Source organism: Plodia interpunctella, chromosome 30 (assembly GCF_027563975.2).
Source record: "Plodia interpunctella isolate USDA-ARS_2022_Savannah chromosome 30, ilPloInte3.2, whole genome shotgun sequence".
In the NCBI taxonomy this organism is placed as follows: Eukaryota; Metazoa; Arthropoda; class Insecta; order Lepidoptera; family Pyralidae; genus Plodia; species Plodia interpunctella.
Genome location: NC_071323.1, coordinates 2,047,221 through 2,065,366, shown reverse-complemented (window position 1 = coordinate 2,065,366; position 18,146 = coordinate 2,047,221). Strand labels below are relative to the sequence as shown.

The window sequence follows — 18,146 nt, the reverse complement described above, 5'->3', positions numbered from 1 at the left end:
AGGCACAGAGTCGTGCGTGAAAAATACATTTCGACTTGACTTCAAGGACGTCAGTAAGGATTTGCCTATTTTCCATTTTACCTACCTATATTTTCGACGCTTGGCTCAAGGAATTAGTAGGTAGGTACTCCGTAGTACCTACTAATTCCAAAGCTTGGCTCTATTACTAGGTATAGGGAGTTTTATTGGCTACTGCACTTTTATCGCGCTAGAGTACAGCACTGTATGTTAGGTTCACAAAAGCTTTGCCGCCTTTTTCTATGTCGATTTAAAAGTTTATTTTAGAGTACTTTATTAATCCTTTCATTATGTAAGCATTCGTTTGTGAAAATATACAATTCATTGTTGTATACATTGTTGTTTTCAATATATCGGCACCCGAATATGCTACAGCATATTCGGGTACATGGTACATGCTTTCGGGTGCCGATATATTGGAAAAAATCGTTTTCCATAAGATAAAAATAATTAGAAAACTATGGGATCACGCTGTAAAATTTACGAGCCAGTAAACGGTCGAAAAGAAGCTTGGAACACTTCACACGTGAAGACTTATCTAAATATGGACTTCATAAAGGTAAGATCTTCAGTTAAAATCAAGTTTATGTCAGTTTATGACCACAGTTGACCAAATAATGCAGAACAGGTTAGGTTACTAAAATGGTGTTATTATTTTCAAGATAAACCATTAATGTCTTTCTTTTTCCTTTAAACTCGCACCACGATTGCGTAGAAGGAAGAAGGTATTTTTGGTCGTAAATCTGCAACAATATTGAAACATGGCGCTATTTTGGATCATAAAGTTTGATGTTTGTCATCTCTGCCTCTGCACGCTATACAAAGACGTATACGATGTGTATGTATATTTATATATATATATATATATATATATATATAAAACGAAACATGTAAGTAGGTTTTGTAAACATGTTTACATTTATTTCGTTTACACAGAATGCATAGGTAGGTACTGCAGGCAAATTATGTTGCGTCTCGTTTCGTTAATGTCAAATATTCTAAAGTGGAATAGTGACGTACTTTAGCTTAAATTATACTTTACCTGTTATCTGTCAGTATTGTGAATAATGGGTCGGAGTTCATACACCGTTTTTTCTGTCTACATCAACCAACCCAGGCCCGCGGCAAAAGCTATGACCATATTAAAAAAAAAAAACACAATTTTTGAATGCTCAAAATATATTTCATATTCGTCATACAGTTGGATCGTCGTCATTTAGAATTTCTACTATATAACAATAGATTTTAACAATAATATGTATACAATATAATACTTAGGTCAATTCACTTATACAAACACTAAACAAAGTACACGAACCAATCAAACAGTCTCATATCAAAATGATTACATAACATTAGGGTAGGTACATTCTGTCGGCAAATAAGTATCTATTTTCATACTTTTTCAATAAGGAAAGTAACCAGTACCTTCCACTTTTGAGTCATAATGTTAAGTATGTTGAAAAATAAATATATATATACTCCTTAAGTGATAGATATTTATTGTCTTGTAGTACAGAGAATCGGACCATTTGATTGGAACGTAACAAAGAAGCACACGCATGAATATTGAGACCAAATCGAATATTTAAATGCACCAACCATCGATATAACTTGAATTTTGAAATAAAAACAAAATTAAAAATTCATGAAACTCCCGACTCCGAAGTTTTCGTCCTGTCATATGCTAGAAAACAGCTGACGGTTTCCAAATACACATTTTCCAAACAAGAATAGAATCGATTAAATTCTCTTTGAAATAAAAAACAAAACTAGATCAAAATCGTTTCAGCCGTTTGGCTAATGTGATGCCACGGACAGACATACAGTTACACACGCGTTAAACTTCCGTCCTTCTGTCGTCGGGGGTTAAAAAGAGCGTATTAAAAGGACATCAAAAGGCTAAGTTAATGTCATAGCTAACTTACACCGCACGGCTCCCCCCCCGGCAAGGTGACGTTCATTGAAAAGTGAGCTTTAACGCGTCTTTTGTAGACACACTTTACATTGACAAGACGAGTGCTGACAGCGCTATTGGTTGTCTATAAAGTATGCCTACAAATCAAACTAAAAAAATCTTTATTAGTATGGAAGTGTAGATTTATTTAATTATGGAATGTATATAACATTAAAGTAATTTCTTTTAATTTCTACATAAATTGTAACTGGTCAATGTCTATACAGTGGAGATATTTAAAAAATAATTCTATGTACACAAAAATGTATTTTTCGAGCAAATACAGCATTATAATTGGTCGGAATTTTCATATTTCTGGCATGTACGCGCTTCACGCAAAAGCTACTAAAAACTTATTCATTTACAAGTTGTAACACAATGCAAGCTAAATAGAGTTTTGTTTTGTCACTTTACAAATATTTGTATAACGCAGCGTCTTCGTCCAAAACATAAAAAAAGAAAATATTTAAGGGTGTTTTGTCCATTGGTCGTCACTGGCAACACTGACGTGTTGCGCTATTCGATAAAGCAAAATTAAAAATTATATTTAAGTTTGTCGAAAACAATCAATTGATGTGCTATATAACATGTGAATATATTTTTGTCATTATTTTTAATTTAGTTTAATTTTATTTTCTATCTAATAATTCTATGCAATAGGTGTTGTTGTAATATAATTAATATGGACAATATCCATGGATATCGCGGATCAGTTCGCCTTAACTGTAACTTGGCGGATTCGGTATACATTCCTGGTTTTTAATTGCGGTAAATAAAAGCACACATACAAACTCAGCAATGTTCATGTATTCGCGTCGACATATGTCCGAGTTGCACGATAGCGCCGGCATAATATTAATGGGTCATGGAAAATCTATACTATTATTATAGAGAGGTAAGCGTTTGCGAGTTTGTATGTTTGAGGCGGGCAATCTCCGAAACAACCGAACCGATTTCAAAAATTCTTTCACTATTAGAAAGGTACATTATCCAAGATTGCTATAGGCTATCATTTTATCTCAAAATTCCCGCGGAAGCGAAGCCCCGGGCAACATCTAGTAACTGATAATTTCAAAACCTATGAGAATTACTTAATTAAACATGGATATATATTATTTCTCGTCCGGTTTTATCTGCTCTTTTAGCCTGGAGATCTCAGCTCCTAACGTGTCCATGTTTTCCTGCAACACAAACAATACTTTTAATTGATTAATTGTAATTTTCCTGTTATGGTAGTTATATGAATAAATAACTAGTTTGTAGCTTGTGAGAAATTACTATTTAATAAAAAAAAATTACGTGAAAAGGTGCATGTGAAGGTCTAATTTCTGTATAAATTATTTAAATTTGAATAAATAACGTTACAAAAATCAAATTTAAAAAATCTTAAATTATTTATTTACATTTGCATACACGTGGACGGTGAAACATGTAGGATTAAGTTTTTCTTTTAACACTACATTGTAAAAAAAAATGTAAACTCATGTTTTTGCAAATAAATAATCTTTGTTTTTGCTTTAAATAACGTAAATAAATTGCTTTAAATTACGATTTGTTTGTCCTTGTCGTCTACCTATTAGATAATAACAAGAAGATAATAATTACCTTTAACGTGATGTTCTTGAGCAGCGCGTCTTCCAAAACGGCTTGCAGTCTCCGATTCATCTCCAGTGAGAGTTCGAGCGTCATGCCGTCTGTGGAGCCGCCCCACACGGCCGCCATGGCCCCGCCACCCAGCTGGGCCATTTCTTTCTAAACATTAAGAATTATATTTTAGTACTGGACAGGTGAGCAAGGTTAAGATGGATCTCCCTCTCCAGTGCACGTCGTAAGAGGAGACTAAGGCAGCTGATAGGTAACAATTACATTCCCATGAGGGTTGACGCCAGGCAGACGGCCGGTTGTAATCCTAATCCTAACTTCCTAACTAATATTATAAATGCGAAAGTAAGTTTGTTTGTTACCTTTTCACGCTCTATCTACTCAACCAATCTTCTTGAAATTTTGCATACATGTAGTTTGAAGTATGGAGAAGGACATAGACCATTCATCCTGGAAAAATATCTGTTCCCGTGGTAAAATCACGCGGGCGAAGCCGCGGGCAAAAGCTAGTCAATAATCACAGCCATATCTACAAAATTATAGTTTAAGGTTATTTTTTTCACGCCGACCCTGGGCCGACCGCGGCGTCACAACCCCGAAGGCAACCGAGAACATGCGGAAGTGAAAGAGGTAAACAAGGCAATGTAGAAATCCGAATTAAAAGACAAGAGTTTTTTAAAATGATAATGGCGTTGTTTTATTTCGACCAACGAAAAAAACGTGCGCCCCAACATTTTTAAATATTTTGTCCTCACTAACAATCTTACCTTAGTTAGTTTCCTTAGCTAAAGCATGAAATAATATATGATATATAATGAATATTTATATAAAAAGATAATATCTGACAAATACAAATCTATATATCTATATATATAATAAAATTACAGTAATTGGGTTATGTCTGTGCATAGGAGATATAAAGAACAATAGTTACAGGATTTTAAAGGGACCAATAGAGGCCAAATCATTTCTTTTTAATAACGGCTTGAACAAAATCTGACGTCGACAGTGATAGCACACTCGAAAAGAAAGAGAAAGAACGACGAAAAGCAATAGTACACTCTTAAAATTTTTTATGACGACATCTGTGGCCTAATGGTCATCACGAGGTCCCTGGTTCGATCCTCGGTCAGCACAACATGGAAAATGATCTTTTTCAGATTGACTTGGGTCTTGGATGTATATGTTATAGAATATAGTATCGTTGAGTTAGTATCCCGTAACACAAGTCTAGAACTTACCTTTGGGGCTGACTCAATCTGTGTGATTTGTCCCTATAATTTATTCGATTACAGACAACGGGACAGGTGAAACTGAATGAGTACCTTGTTGAGGTCGCGGGCGCGGTCGGCCACGGCGCCGGCGGGCAGCGCGCACAGCAGCGCGCGCAGCAGCCGCGCCTTGCGCCGCAGCTCGGCCGTGAGCTGCCGCGCGTGCTCCTCCAGGAACTCACAGCGCTCCGCGCGACGCGCCGCCGCGCGCTGCAGCGACACGATGCGCTCTATCAGCGCTTGCCGGTCCGGCGACCGGTGCTGATTCATTCGTTCGTTCGTTTCATTCAATTCGATTCGAAATTCTTCCGTTCAAATTAGCGTGATATACGTCACTTATTGATGACAAATAATTAAATTCCATATTCAATTTAGAATGATATACATCACTTGGTGACGTCGAAAAATTACTTAAACCATGGGGGTGAATTTCACGAGCGTTTGGAACGCCGCCGCGGGCTATCATTAGTGTTTATTAAATTGTACCGTACACAGTAATCAATTTAATATCATATTTTATAAATAAGTAAAGTACTGGTACAATGTTAATTTTATAAATGTTTAATTTAACAAAAACTATTATTTATTCCAAAAAAATGTGCAACACTAATTAAACGCTACACGTCGCATTCAATCAAACAGTCGGGAAATTCACACGTGGACGAAATAAATAGAAAAAGACAGAGTCGAACAAAAAAACGTACATGCATCAGAAATTGTAAAAAATTCTGTATTAAAATGACGATAATATTTAACCTGAAAGTACCTAAATTGAATAATTAAATATAAATAAATATATTAGTCATTAAGCTGCGCCATCTGTATTTATTAATATGAAAATTTTATTCGTTAAGGAATGGTTCCATCTAAATAAAATTAGATTATTAGAGTTTTCAAATACGAACATATACAAACTTTTAAATTATATACCTACTAGCGACCGTCCCGCAGCGCCATCTAGACTGTCCTTACTATATACTACAATAGACGAGTTGGCTACTTTCTGATGCTTTCTGTACGACGTCGGAAGTAGATTGTTTTCAATGATAATTTATCAATTCGATACACCTAGCGGCATCTAGCGATCCATCCATAAGGAACTAAAACCCGATGAATATTGTATGAACTCTGTCGGTCCTTTTATTTATTTCGTCCATGCCTAAACTAAGTCTACTGCCGACTTCCGAAGAAGAAACGCGGCGCAACAAACTTCACCGCAGCCTTTTCTCCAAGGACGTCAATTAACAAATGTAGGTCTTATACATACGTACATAGATATTTAAAAAAACGGTTGAAATATCATTATATACGGCATAGTTATCTATCTATCTATGAGATATAGATGTGTCGTACCGTATGACGATTTTGATGAAAAAGAAAAAATATTTTTATGAAGTTAAAACTTCTTTAGCGGCGTTGTGCACTTTTTGTGATGGGTAAAAAATGTTAAACTCGCGTCAGGACACGTGACTCTGCCGGCACTCCCGGAGTGAAACCCGTAAAAATAATAAAAATTAATACTTTTAAATAAATCATTATTAAAAGAGGATCATTAAAAAAATAAATCAATTTTTTTAAATGATTCACTCGGTCAACGGTTTGAGATGCGGTTCGCGGTCCTGTGCCAGTGTTCATTCATCATTTAGCTAATGTTTAAACCTAAAAAAATGTTTATAATTTTTTTTTCAGTTTTTTTTATAACACTTTGCTCGGAAATGTACACATATCGATCAATTAGCAAATGATTATAATGTCCAAAAACAGAAGCTGAAAAATAAAATATATCTTTTTTTTTACCTTTTTTGTTTAAATCAAACTATATTTTTTTAACTTGTCCAAACAAAAGTTTGCTTGTCTTACGGACGGAAATACAATGTTTTTGTAGTAAAAAAGTTGTTTTTCTCCATTGTACCCAAATGGACTAAAAATACTTGATAAACTTGATACATTAAATAAACGACAATAAAAGACAAACCACCGTGTCGTCTAACCTTTGAGAATATTTTGTCGATTAAACTTGTACTTTTTATCTGTAAATACGACAAAACTGCATTATTAAGGGTACAGTATAGTTTTAATTACAATTTTAGAGTTCAGTACCTCGAAAATATTAAAGGAAAGAGATCATAAAAAATTATCGAAACGAAGCGAAAATATGCTATTTAAAGCAAAAAATAATAATTTTTGGTTTTGATTTTTGATGCGGAAAATTAAATTGCCTAATTCTTTACGAAACGGCGCCCGCCTTTCTTTTATTTGATTGCGCACTGATTATAATCAATGGAATCGAGCGGGATTCGAACCCACGCCTCTGTCTATCCGGGACAGTGCTCTTAACCATTGAGCTATCGAGACATATAGACAATTCTCGCTCGATTCCAGAATTTTTTCATCTCATTATTATTTTCTAAATCGGTTAAAAAGCATGTGTGATAAGTATAACAAAATCATTTAAATAAAGAAAAGCTTGTAATATACCTGTATTTCGGGAATGGCGTCGTGTCCATTCTGTAGTTTCTCGTCAGGAGCCGCGCCTTCCCCGCTGCTGAGTGACGTCACGGACCCTGAAATCATGGACGCAATAGCGTGCTACATGCTATATGTTTCGTGGTAGTTTTAGTAATTGACACACGAAAACAATCATTGAAATAACGATATCTTTACTTCTAAACTAGATGTCGCCCGCGGCTTCGCTCCCGTGGGAATTTTGAGATAAAATATAGCCTATAGCAATCTTGGATAATGTATCTTTATAATGGTGAAAGAATTTTTGAAATCGGTTCGGTAGTTTCGGAGATTACCCGCATCAAACATACAAACACACAAACGCTCACAAACTATTCGAAATATTTTAAATATCATTGCTACATAATATAAAACAGAGTCGTTTCCCGCTGTCTGTCTCTGTGTATGCTTTTAACAGTTATTGTGATTTCAGAAAAGTTTTTGCGTATAATTTACGTTTTATGCACGCGGCTTCTCCCGCGTCAATGTTTCCGAGGTCCCCTATGTCTATCACCATACTTCAAACTACAATTATACAAAATTTCAAGAAGATTGGTTGAGTAGATAGACCGTGAAGAGGTAACAAACAAACTTACTTTCGCATTTATAATATTAGTTAGGATTGTGGTTCTATCCGAGCGAAGACGGGACGGATCGCTGGTCGATTATAACAATCGATGTGACATACCAGTTCTAGTGGAAGAGTCCTCGGGCGCCGGCAGCTTGGCTTCGAGCTGTTCACATCGCTTCAGCGCCCGCTGCAGCTCTCTGTTCAGCTCCTGTGATAAATTATCAATATCTGACGTGAGTTTCAGATTTAAGACACATTCGTCTGATGCCTTTAAGTGAAATAAATCGTCTTGGCGCAAAATGTTTTTTTCTTACAATGTCCATTCTCATGAGAAAGTGTCAGACATTGTGTGAAAAGGACATTTTGCGCGCCAAGACGAAATAAATACCTAGTTGTTCCCCGCGAACTTAAACCTATTTAAACTTATTCCTATATACCTTTTAAATTTCATCAAAATCGGACCAACGATTCGAAAGTTATCGCGTTACAAACAAACAAACAAACAAACAAACAAACAAACATTCGTAAAAAAAAAATGAATTTTTGCCTCAAGTAGATTGTTAGATATATTAAAACTATAATATATAACAAATATATTAGAACAAATGTCACAGATTGAGATAGTTCCAAATTAATTTCGAGACTTGTGTTATGGAATACTAACTCAACGATACTATATTTTATAACAAAGTAGCTGCGCCCCGGGGCTTCACTCCCGTGGGAAATTCGAGATAAAACCCTACCCTATGTGTTATTCCAGGTTATTTTCTACCCGAGTACCAAATTTCATAACAATCGGTCTAATAGATAATTCGATGATGAAGATATCTCACCTTTATGGCACTGGCGTGCTTCTTCTTCAGCACAGCGTTCTCTCCCTTCTCCCATTCCAGTCTCTTGTTAGCATCTGAAACCTTCTCTGTCAACTCGGCCACCTGAAAAATATTTATTTATTACTACTTGCGCCCCAGGGTTTCGATCCCGTTGGAATTTCGGGATTAAAAGTACGCTATGTGTTATTCCAGGTTATATTCTACCAAATTTCATAACAATTTGTCTAGTAGATTTTGCGTGAGAGAAACATACATACATACACACACACACATACATCGTCCCAAACTTTCGCGTTTATAATATTAGTAGGATAGGATTTACTTGCTTTCGCCCGCGACTCCACCTGCGTTAATTTTCTATGAGTTATTTTTCCGAGATGAAACTACATGTATGCAAAATTTCAAGAAGATTGGTTGAGTAGATAGAGCGTGACTGCGCTGTCTCCTGTTGTCTGGCAACATTGCGTGTTTATCAATCAATCTTGACCATTATATTTGGTATTGCAATAGCAAAAAAATGTAGTTCGTCAAAAATCCGTTTTCTTCCCTTTTTGACAGACTGTACTGTTTTAATATTAAATTAGTGACAACTGGACAAGTAGAAATGGAAAAAGTAAACAATTGAAAACGTAAAAAAAAGAACAAACCCTCCTGGCAAGCTGTCTGGTCTCGTTGTTGCGTCGTTCCGTCTCGTCCGTCAGTGCGGAGGTCAGCTTTGAACACTCCTGTTCTAAATTCGTCAATCGTTCTCGTAGGGACGTGTTGTCTGCAGTTAGGGCTTGCACCTGTGTACAGATACAAGATTAGATGTCGCCCGGGGCTTCGCTCCCGTGGGAATTTTGAGATAAAATATAGCCTATATAAATATAATAAATAAATAAATATATTTTGGATAGTGTACCTTTCTAATGGCGAAATAAGTTTTTAAATCGGTTCGGTAAATTCGGAGATTGCCCGCCTCAAACATACAAACTCCCAAACGCTTACCTCTTTATAATAATAGTATAGATATATACAAAAAATGGTAATTTTTGCCACAAGCTTTTATTGTCGTCAGAGAGTCCTTATGAGATCATTCAACGCCTGACAAAAACCCCATGCTGTAAACGGTGTAGGAGTTCCCTTTCAGTTCGTTTGCAGCCGATCCAGACTGCAAACTAGGGCCAGTCATATTTGTCATAATAAAAAATGGAGAAAAAATTGTATAGTGTAGTGTAGTGTAGTGTAGTGCAGTGCAGTGCAGTGTAGCGTAGTGTAGTGTTGTGTAGTGGAGCTTATAGTATAGTCACCTTCCCGTGATGGTCGGCGTGCAGCGCGCGCTCGGCCACGTGCAGCGCAGTGAGGCGCGCCGCGTGCTCGAGCGCGCGCGCCTCGCGCCCGGCGCACGTCTCCGTCTGCGCGCGCGCCTGCGACAGCGCCTCTTCCGCTTTGTTCGCGCGCTCCGTCTCCCTGGTGACAGTGTTACCCGTCTATTAAACTACTAGCGTGGTGCCCGCGGCACCAGTTATTTTCCCGAGATTAAAGGTACCCTATGTGCTTTTCCGTACTTCAAACTACGTGTATGCTAAATTTCAAGAAGATTGGTCGAGTAGATAGAGCGTGAAGAGGTAACAAACAACAAATTTTCTTTCACATTTATAATATTAGTTAGGATGCCTGTCCATTTTTATTAATACGAAACGGATCTTAAGGCGCTATTGGCAGCACACTAGCGCCACTACAGCGTTTTAAACAATTTCTTTTATTTCTTCTCCCAGACAGAGGTTGCTCGGCTTCAGAATTTCCGTCTCCTATTGCAGTGTAGTGACTCAAGAAATACAGACTTGATGTCGTCAAGGTTATATGCGTACCAATAGTTTTATAACTAGGACGCCGAAGACCGTGCGAAGTGACGAACCAGAGAGAAATAGAAACAGAGACAGAAAGTGAAAAAAGAGAGCGAAAGAGAGAAATAAAGAGAAAGCAAAAAATAGAAACAAAGAGAGAGAAGGAAAGAGAGAAAGATAGAAAGACAAAGAGGGGTAGAGGGAAAGCGAGAGACAAAGAGGGGGAGAGAACTATAAAAACAGAGAAATAAGGAGAAAGAGAGACAAGGGGAAGAATAGAGAAAGGGAGAATGAGATAACAAATAGAGACAGTACCTCTCCAGCTGCACGCCGAGCGCGGCGGACAGTGCGGCCTCCGCCCTCAGCGCCGCGAGCTCCGCCGCCTCCTCCTCCAGCCGGAGGTTGCTCAGCTTCAGCGCCTCCACCTGTCAACAGCGTAAGAATCAAAATCAAATCATTTATTCAGAAATTAGGCCTCCACAGGCACTTTTTCCCGTCATTATTATTGCTTATTATTTATTTATTTACCTGACTACAACGGCACACAATATGCAATATAATTTTAAAGTATTTAATAAGAAAATATAGGCATTTACAAAAATTTCTTACAGAAACACAATATTATCATACTAAACACGTTGACTCACATTCGTCAATCTCACAATACTGCAAACAATTCCTGACAAGCGTCTTCCATCCATCCACGAACACATCACACTCAGGTTCCTGGTTCAGGAACGCGTTGGGATCCGCTAGTATGCGGCACAGCGTTGACTGTGCATGGGATACATATTCCAAATTAAAATATATTTACCAAACCTACAAACTATTAGCATTTCGGAACGACCACGGCTGAGAAGAAAAACCTTTTAGATACTTCTTCTTATTCTTCATCTCTTATCCCAATTAAAATGGCGTCAGGTCTCCTCAAAGACCAGCGTCAGAAAACTCCTTAGACTGATCCTTCTAATATTATAAATGCGAAAGTTTGTGAGGATGTATCGCGTTTGTTCTTTCACACAAAATCTAACTGACGTATTGTTATGAAATTTAGTACACGGATAGAATATAACCTGGAATAACACACAGGATACTTTGTTGAGTGTGTTCGTGTGAATGTAGGTGTATATGTGTATATGTCTCTTTCGCGCAAAAACTACTGGACCAATTGTTATGATGTTTGTTACACGGGTAGAATACAAATTGCAATAACACATAGGGTACTTTTTATCCCGAAATTCCCACGGGAGCGAAGCCCCGGGGCGAGGCTAGTATGTATTTGTATTATTATTTTACTAGCGACCCGTCCCTGCTTCGCTCAGGTAAAACCTTAATAAATTATATGACACCTAAACCTTCCTCAGGAATCAAACTATATATAAATAAATATTAGTTGCACTTTATCGCACCACTAACTGCTAACTACTGCTGTAATCTATACTAATTCTGTACTGTGTGTACTGTAATATATTGTAACTTATACTATTATTATAAAGAGGTAAGCGTTTGTGAGTTTGTATGTTTGAGGCGGGTAATCACAGAAACTACCGAACCGATTTCAAAAATTGTTTCACTATTAGAAAGATACATTATCCAAAATTGCTATAGGCTATATTTTATCTCAAAAATCGGGAGCAAAGCCCCGGATAAAATTTCGGCTCAATCAAAAGAAATATTGTCAGGGCTAACCTCAGCGGTGGTGCGAGTGAGAGCCTCACTGTTGCTGTCCCGTTCTCGCCGGCAAGCGTCCAGCTGCTGCGATATCGTGGCCATCTTCCTCTCAATCTCTTCTTTCTCGTGGCGGCAGAGGATGAACGCGGCACGACATTCCTTCAACTCCGATTCTGTTCATTCATTTCTTTTATTTATTATAAATATATCTCCTATAGTTTAGCTAACCATCATTGTTCTCCTTCAGTTTTCAGCCAAAATCATTTATAGATTTAGACTAGATTTTGCCCAGGCTTCATAGCTATATACCAAAAAAGTTTCATTCAAATCCGTCCAGTAGTTCCGAAGATTAGCGTGTACAAACAGACAGACATAGATTATTTTTTCAAATTCTTACTCTGTTGCTGTGACTCTATCGCCTAATTTTGTTTTTATGTAAATATATTCAATGTACAGGATTTTTTTTCTACTGTTTTATTATATGTATCGATAAATAAAATTACTTACAATCTTTATCACAAAAATTAAAAAAGTTAATGATGTTAACTCAATCTGTGTGGTTTATTTATTACTAGCTTTTGTACGCGGCTTCGCCCGCGTGAATTTCAAACTTTCACCCCTTTATTATAGTAATTCGGGGGGTTGACCTATGAAAAAAAAAACTAATATTACTAGCTTTTACCTGCGGCTTCGCCCGCGTGAATTTCCCACGGGAACAGTAATTTTTCCGAGATGAAAGGTACCCTATGTCCTTCTCCGTACTTTAAACTACGTGTATGAAAAATTTCAAGAAGTTTGGTTGAGTAGACAGAGCGCGAAGAGGCAACAAACAAACTTACTTTGACATTTGTAATATTAGGATAGGATTAGGACTTATTTTTAAGCTTATAAAAGAAAGTTTCATATTTATATATGTGAAACGTTCTTGTGTAAGTTTATACATTAGTAATAGTAAAAGAAATAGTAATTATCAAAATTTATAACAGTTTCAAAATTTGTGATTTTGATTTTCAAGTTGAAGTAAATAACATGTTTTAGCTTTTGTTTGTGCTCGTCACCGTTACTTCTAACGGTGTTTACCACTGTGAGATTTAATCCTTACATATTATAAAACAAGGCTCACTGCCGCCTCTATCTGTCTGCATATTCGCGATAAACTCAAAAACTGATGCATGGATTTTCGTGCGGTTCCCACCAATAGACAGTATGATTCCCGAGGAAGTTTTAGGTTTATGATTTATTATGTTTTAACACGTGCGAAGCCGGCACAGGCCGCTTGTAAATAATAAAATTCAGAAATCACACGAATATCCCAGCCACATGGTCACCCTACTCACCCAGCAGCTTGCCCCTCGCCGAGTCAGCAGCGCTGGCGGCGGCCGCGTCCCGCGCCGCCTCCAGCTCCGACACCAGCTGTGACAGCTTCTCCGCTCGCTCCGAACTCTCCTTATGGGGTAGTTGACGAGGTCAGAAAATTGTACAGGTTGCCCAATTTGCAGGTATACAACTTTTTTTGCCGATATCGAAAAACATAAAAGTTAATTTTTCTCGAAAACAAGCGTGTAGAAAATCGAAAAAGTTACAGATATCCTTTCTAAATAATATCGGTAATTAGCCCTGAAAAGATTTGCACTTAATTTGTGTACATATTGTATAATCAAGATAAATTATGGCCGTCCAAATCAAAAGGGACCTTATGGCGGCTGGCACTCAGAGCTTCATTGCCGTTGTTCGAATACAACACAACGGCAATAATAGCGTAAGTGCCGATAGATATATTTATTATCATTATGATAAATTTATAGAGTGTAACAATGCAGCTGAATCTAAATACGAAGATTTAAAGTTGGTGTTGGAAAGTCAATTTTCAAAAAGTATGAAATATTAAAAATATTAAAAAAACCATCATTAAAAACAAAAATTTTGTAACAACTTTTATTAAGAAGTAATTACCATAAACGTAATATTTAATGTAGCTGTCGAAGAAACATAGTACGTACTTTCTTAGCGATCGTTTTAGCACGTTGTGACGTCGCTCCTACATGTAATTTAGTATGGAGCGTTTGGATGATTTCAAAAACGTGTGATTTTATTTTTGTGATATCTTTGAGGCACTGTCATTATCGAAATTATAATAATGTGATGCGAGGCGCTAGGTGTGTGGTTAATAGCGCCTTATGCTGGCTCCATACTGTCACCGAACTAAAGCGGATTCAATATACATTGCTTATCTTTACACCTTTTTACACCTTTTTACACATTTAAATAAAGTTTACCGATGTTGTATTAACTAGGCAATGTTCGCGCATTCGCGTCACCATGTCTCTGAGTTCGGCGACAGTGTGGAGCTGGCATTTAGGTTAACACTAGTGGTTCGCCGCGAATTCGAACCTCGTGAAAACACAATGCATTTTTACATAATTGTGAGTGTTTCAAAAACGACTGAATCAATTTTGATGCCCCACGAACTTAAAAATTCTATTGACAGATTCTACATACCTATTAAATTTCATCAATATCAGACCATTCGAAAGTTATCGCGTTACAAACAAACAAACATACATACATACAAAAAATGTGTTTTTGCCCCAAGTAGAATGTTAGACCTCGCTCGCTCGGTCAATTAATGGACACATACCTTATAAGCGTCCATTTCAGCTCGCAGCTTGCTCTGCGTCCACTTGAGGCGGCCCTCCAACTCGCGCAGCTCATCGCGTAGCTTCGACACTTCTCGTTCGCTGTTCGACAGCTCGTGACACTGAGGACAACAAGCTTTATACATAACCAGCTGTTGCCCGCGGCTTCGCCGGCGTAAATTTTCTGATCTATTAAGCTATTTAAGTTGATAAGTGTATGTTTTTGGAGTTTGGAGATTTTATCTAATCTGTTTCTTAAAACTGATAGAAATTTATTCATCATTCTTAGCTGATGTGCTTAATTTAGTAAAGCTTCTTCCTTGATTTATTAAATAAATAAATATAAATATATTAGGACAAATCATACAGATTGTGCTAGCCCCAAAGGTAAGTTCGAGATTTCGAGATTCTACAACAAATATTTACATATATAGATAAACATCTAAGACCCGGGCCAATCAGACAAAGATCATTTTCCATCATGACCCGACCGGGGATCGAACTTGGGACCTCTCGGTTCAGAGGCAAGCACTTTACCACTGGCCCACCGAGGTCGATAGTCAATTTTCGTTTGCAAACTCTAATACAAGAAATAATCAAATACATGTCACAATAACACCCTATATATACAAACTGTAATAAACTTAAAAAAAAAATTACAAATATAAAAACCTCCACAAACGCGCTGCACCGAGGCAATGTGCCAGGAATGCTGGCAGCATTTCCTCGCTGTACTGCCAGACTTATGCATATATGTTACACTGAGCAAAGAGAATACCTTATCTTGGATCACCAATCGTATCGATGAGACACGTTGAAATTGTCAAGCTTTTGAAATGTTGACTATTTACAATATCACATACCTTATCGTCATAGAGTTGACAGATCCTCTGTTTCTCAACATGTGCCGACTTCAGTTTCCCGTTGAGCAGCTCCATCTCGTGGACGGCCGCTTTCTCAGCTGCGGTCGCTTTCTCTGCAGCACGCTTGGCTTCGATCGCTGTGCACTCAACGCTCGCATATCGCATAACTGCTGCGTCCTTTTCACGTTCCGCTTGCTCTACTCTTTTGCCCATCTGTAATACAAACATTAGTAAGTAAGGTTACACTCGGGTTTATTCTATGAAGTGAACGAGACTATGGGAACAGCCAAAGTTAAATCATACAGCTTGGGAACGAGAAGGAACGGGATTGTTTCGAGTGGGAGGCAAAAAGTGTATAGGTGTTCACTGTGGTGGAACTATAAAACACACAATACACAATGTTTCTTTAAATAATTTTTACGATGAGGCTTCAGCCCTATGATTCAACAATGCCAGCCTCATAGGGAAATTTTATTTAGTTTTAAGTCTCCTTTGCAGCATCCCGTCAGCGTTTATTCTTTAATTTTTCTTTCAAATTTTTTTTAGATTCAGCTGTGTTTTACACCTGTTCGCATGAATTTAATCATCTATGGGATACTATTGTTGCTTACAGCTCCTAAGGCTATGCGCCCATTAGCCATTCTCCATCCAGCTATACAATGCTGAGAATGTAGAAATAACATTGATGAAGACAGTAGAAATAATAAATAAATAAATATATTAGGACAAATCACACAGATTGAGCTAGCCCCAAAGTAAGTTTGAGACTTGTGTTATGGGATACTAACTCAACGATAATATATTTTATAACAAATACATATATAGATCCAAGACCCGGGCCAATCAGAAAAAGATCATTTTCCATCATGACCTGACCGGGGATCGAACCCGGGACCTCTCGGTTCAGTGGCAAGAACCATACCACTGCGCCACCGAGGTCGTCATAATGAAAATCAAATTCACTTACCAAATCCAACTTTAATTCTAGCTCTTTGAAACTATGGTCTTTCTCGTGTAACTCATCTATGTGATGTTTCACCCTGTCCTTAAGCAAACTGTTCTCCTTCTTCTGATCGGCTAACAGTTTCTCCAGAGACTCTACCTGCATCCTTAATGTATCAGCGCTCACTTCTTCCCCATCATTTTCTGAAGTCGAACCTAAATTTGAATTTTCAACATCAACATTGGTTTTTTCGATATTTACTTGGGAATTTTCTTGAATAGATTCATCTTCGAATATCTCCTTCATGACTTTACTGTTTGGCAAATTTTTTACTATTTTCATTGGAGCTTTTTGATGAGGAAGTACTCTATGGCTGTTATTGTAAGCACTTTTTAAACTGCCGCTAACTGATGAAAATATGCCGTGTACATTTTTTACTATACTGCCCAGGTCTTGAGACAACAGCTCTTTAGGCAGCCTAGAATATCCAACGTCTAAGATCTGTGTCACCTGAGGACTTTCCGGTATTTTTTGGGTTGCACCAACCTTTGATTTTTGATTTGCGAATTCAGACAATATTTTTTCTGTGTTCAACTCATTTGTACTTAAATTTAAGTTCTCATTTTGTGGTTCCGTCATTGATATGTTTTCAGCGCTGCGGCTATATGGAGACTTACACATGGCAGAATTAACATTAATTGTAGACTTATTTTCATCTAAACTTGTTGTCGATGTTGTTATAGCTTTGCTTTTTAGATGATTCGAATCAGTGTTTAACGATTCATAACTATTCCTTTTCTCTTCTACTTTAATCATTGTATCTGTCATTACTATTTCTTTAGGGCTTAGATTAATTTTAGTCGGTTCTGTAATTACGTTGGTTGAAGATATATGTCGATTCCCATGCGCTGGAAACTCATTGCGATCATTATTATCGGGTGAAATCGAAACTGGACTACTATTCGCTGAAACAATTTCATTTTCAACATCAACTTCGGCTGACGCGCTTACGGCGGATTTTGAGATGGTCGCCGAATCTTTTATCGGCGAAGCTTCCGAGTCCGAAGACAAAGGGCATGCCGCAGAACATGAGTCGTAAGTATCAACACCAGAATCGTTTGTTATTTCAAACAATGAGCCATTATTCTTAGAAGTATCTACGGAGACGTTGTCGACATGCAATGCCATATCCTCTGAACCTTCAGACATCTTGGCAGTTAAAACATTGCTTGAATGAAAAATCAACTAATTTATTTACTCCTAAACGCAGAAACACTGGATTTTAGACGATTTTAAGTTTTTAAATTTCCTAGAAAAATAAACATATTTTGTTTGATGATGGATGGACACACTAGGTAGTTTGACGTATATTGACGTTTGTTGCTTGACGTGCCGTGACGTCATAAAAACAGGCATTCATGGACCGTGCCGTGACCGCGACACGACGCTG

General features: G+C 37.4%; 1 protein-coding gene across 4 annotated transcripts; it reads right to left on the bottom strand.

Moving 5' to 3' along the window:
• Nucleotides 1-1,452: 1,452 nt before the first annotated feature.
• Nucleotides 1,453-18,070, bottom strand: Golgin104 (Golgin 104). 4 transcript variants are annotated; one of them, XM_053767308.2, is made up of 16 exons: nt 16,721-18,070; nt 15,754-15,966; nt 14,893-15,012; nt 13,592-13,700; nt 12,273-12,427; nt 10,899-11,008; nt 10,047-10,206; nt 9,405-9,542; nt 8,758-8,859; nt 8,042-8,132; nt 7,327-7,412; nt 6,840-6,878; nt 4,903-5,109; nt 4,345-4,362; nt 3,581-3,727; nt 1,453-3,156 (listed from the first exon to the last, which is right to left on the bottom strand). In XM_053767308.2, the coding sequence occupies exons 1-16, from the start codon at nt 17,903-17,905 to the stop codon at nt 3,088-3,090; spliced, it is 2,949 nt and encodes a 982-aa protein (XP_053623283.1). In that variant the 5' UTR covers nt 17,906-18,070; the 3' UTR covers nt 1,453-3,087. The 4 variants fall into 4 exon arrangements, with proteins under 4 accessions (XP_053623283.1, XP_053623284.1, XP_053623285.1 ...); XM_053767309.2 differs by lacking the exon at nt 4,345-4,362 and having other exon boundaries at nt 16,721-18,069; XM_053767310.2 differs by lacking the exon at nt 6,840-6,878 and having other exon boundaries at nt 16,721-18,069.
• Nucleotides 18,071-18,146: the final 76 nt, after the last annotated feature.

What these genes read in the sequence shown, in the direction of transcription:
- Golgin104 (XM_053767308.2), bottom strand. Translation starts at nt 17,905, where the DNA reads ATGTCTGAAGGTTCAGAGGATATGGCATTGCATGTCGACAACGTCTCC. An exon ending in GGCGAGGGGCAAGCTGCTGG is followed by an intron (nt 12,428 to 13,591) that starts GTGAGTAGGGTG and finishes ATGAATGAACAG; the next exon opens with AATCGGAGTTGAAGGAATGT. An exon ending in TCAAGAACATCACGTTAAAG is followed by an intron (nt 3,157 to 3,580) that starts GTAATTATTATC and finishes TTTGTGTTGCAG; the next exon opens with GAAAACATGGACACGTTAGG.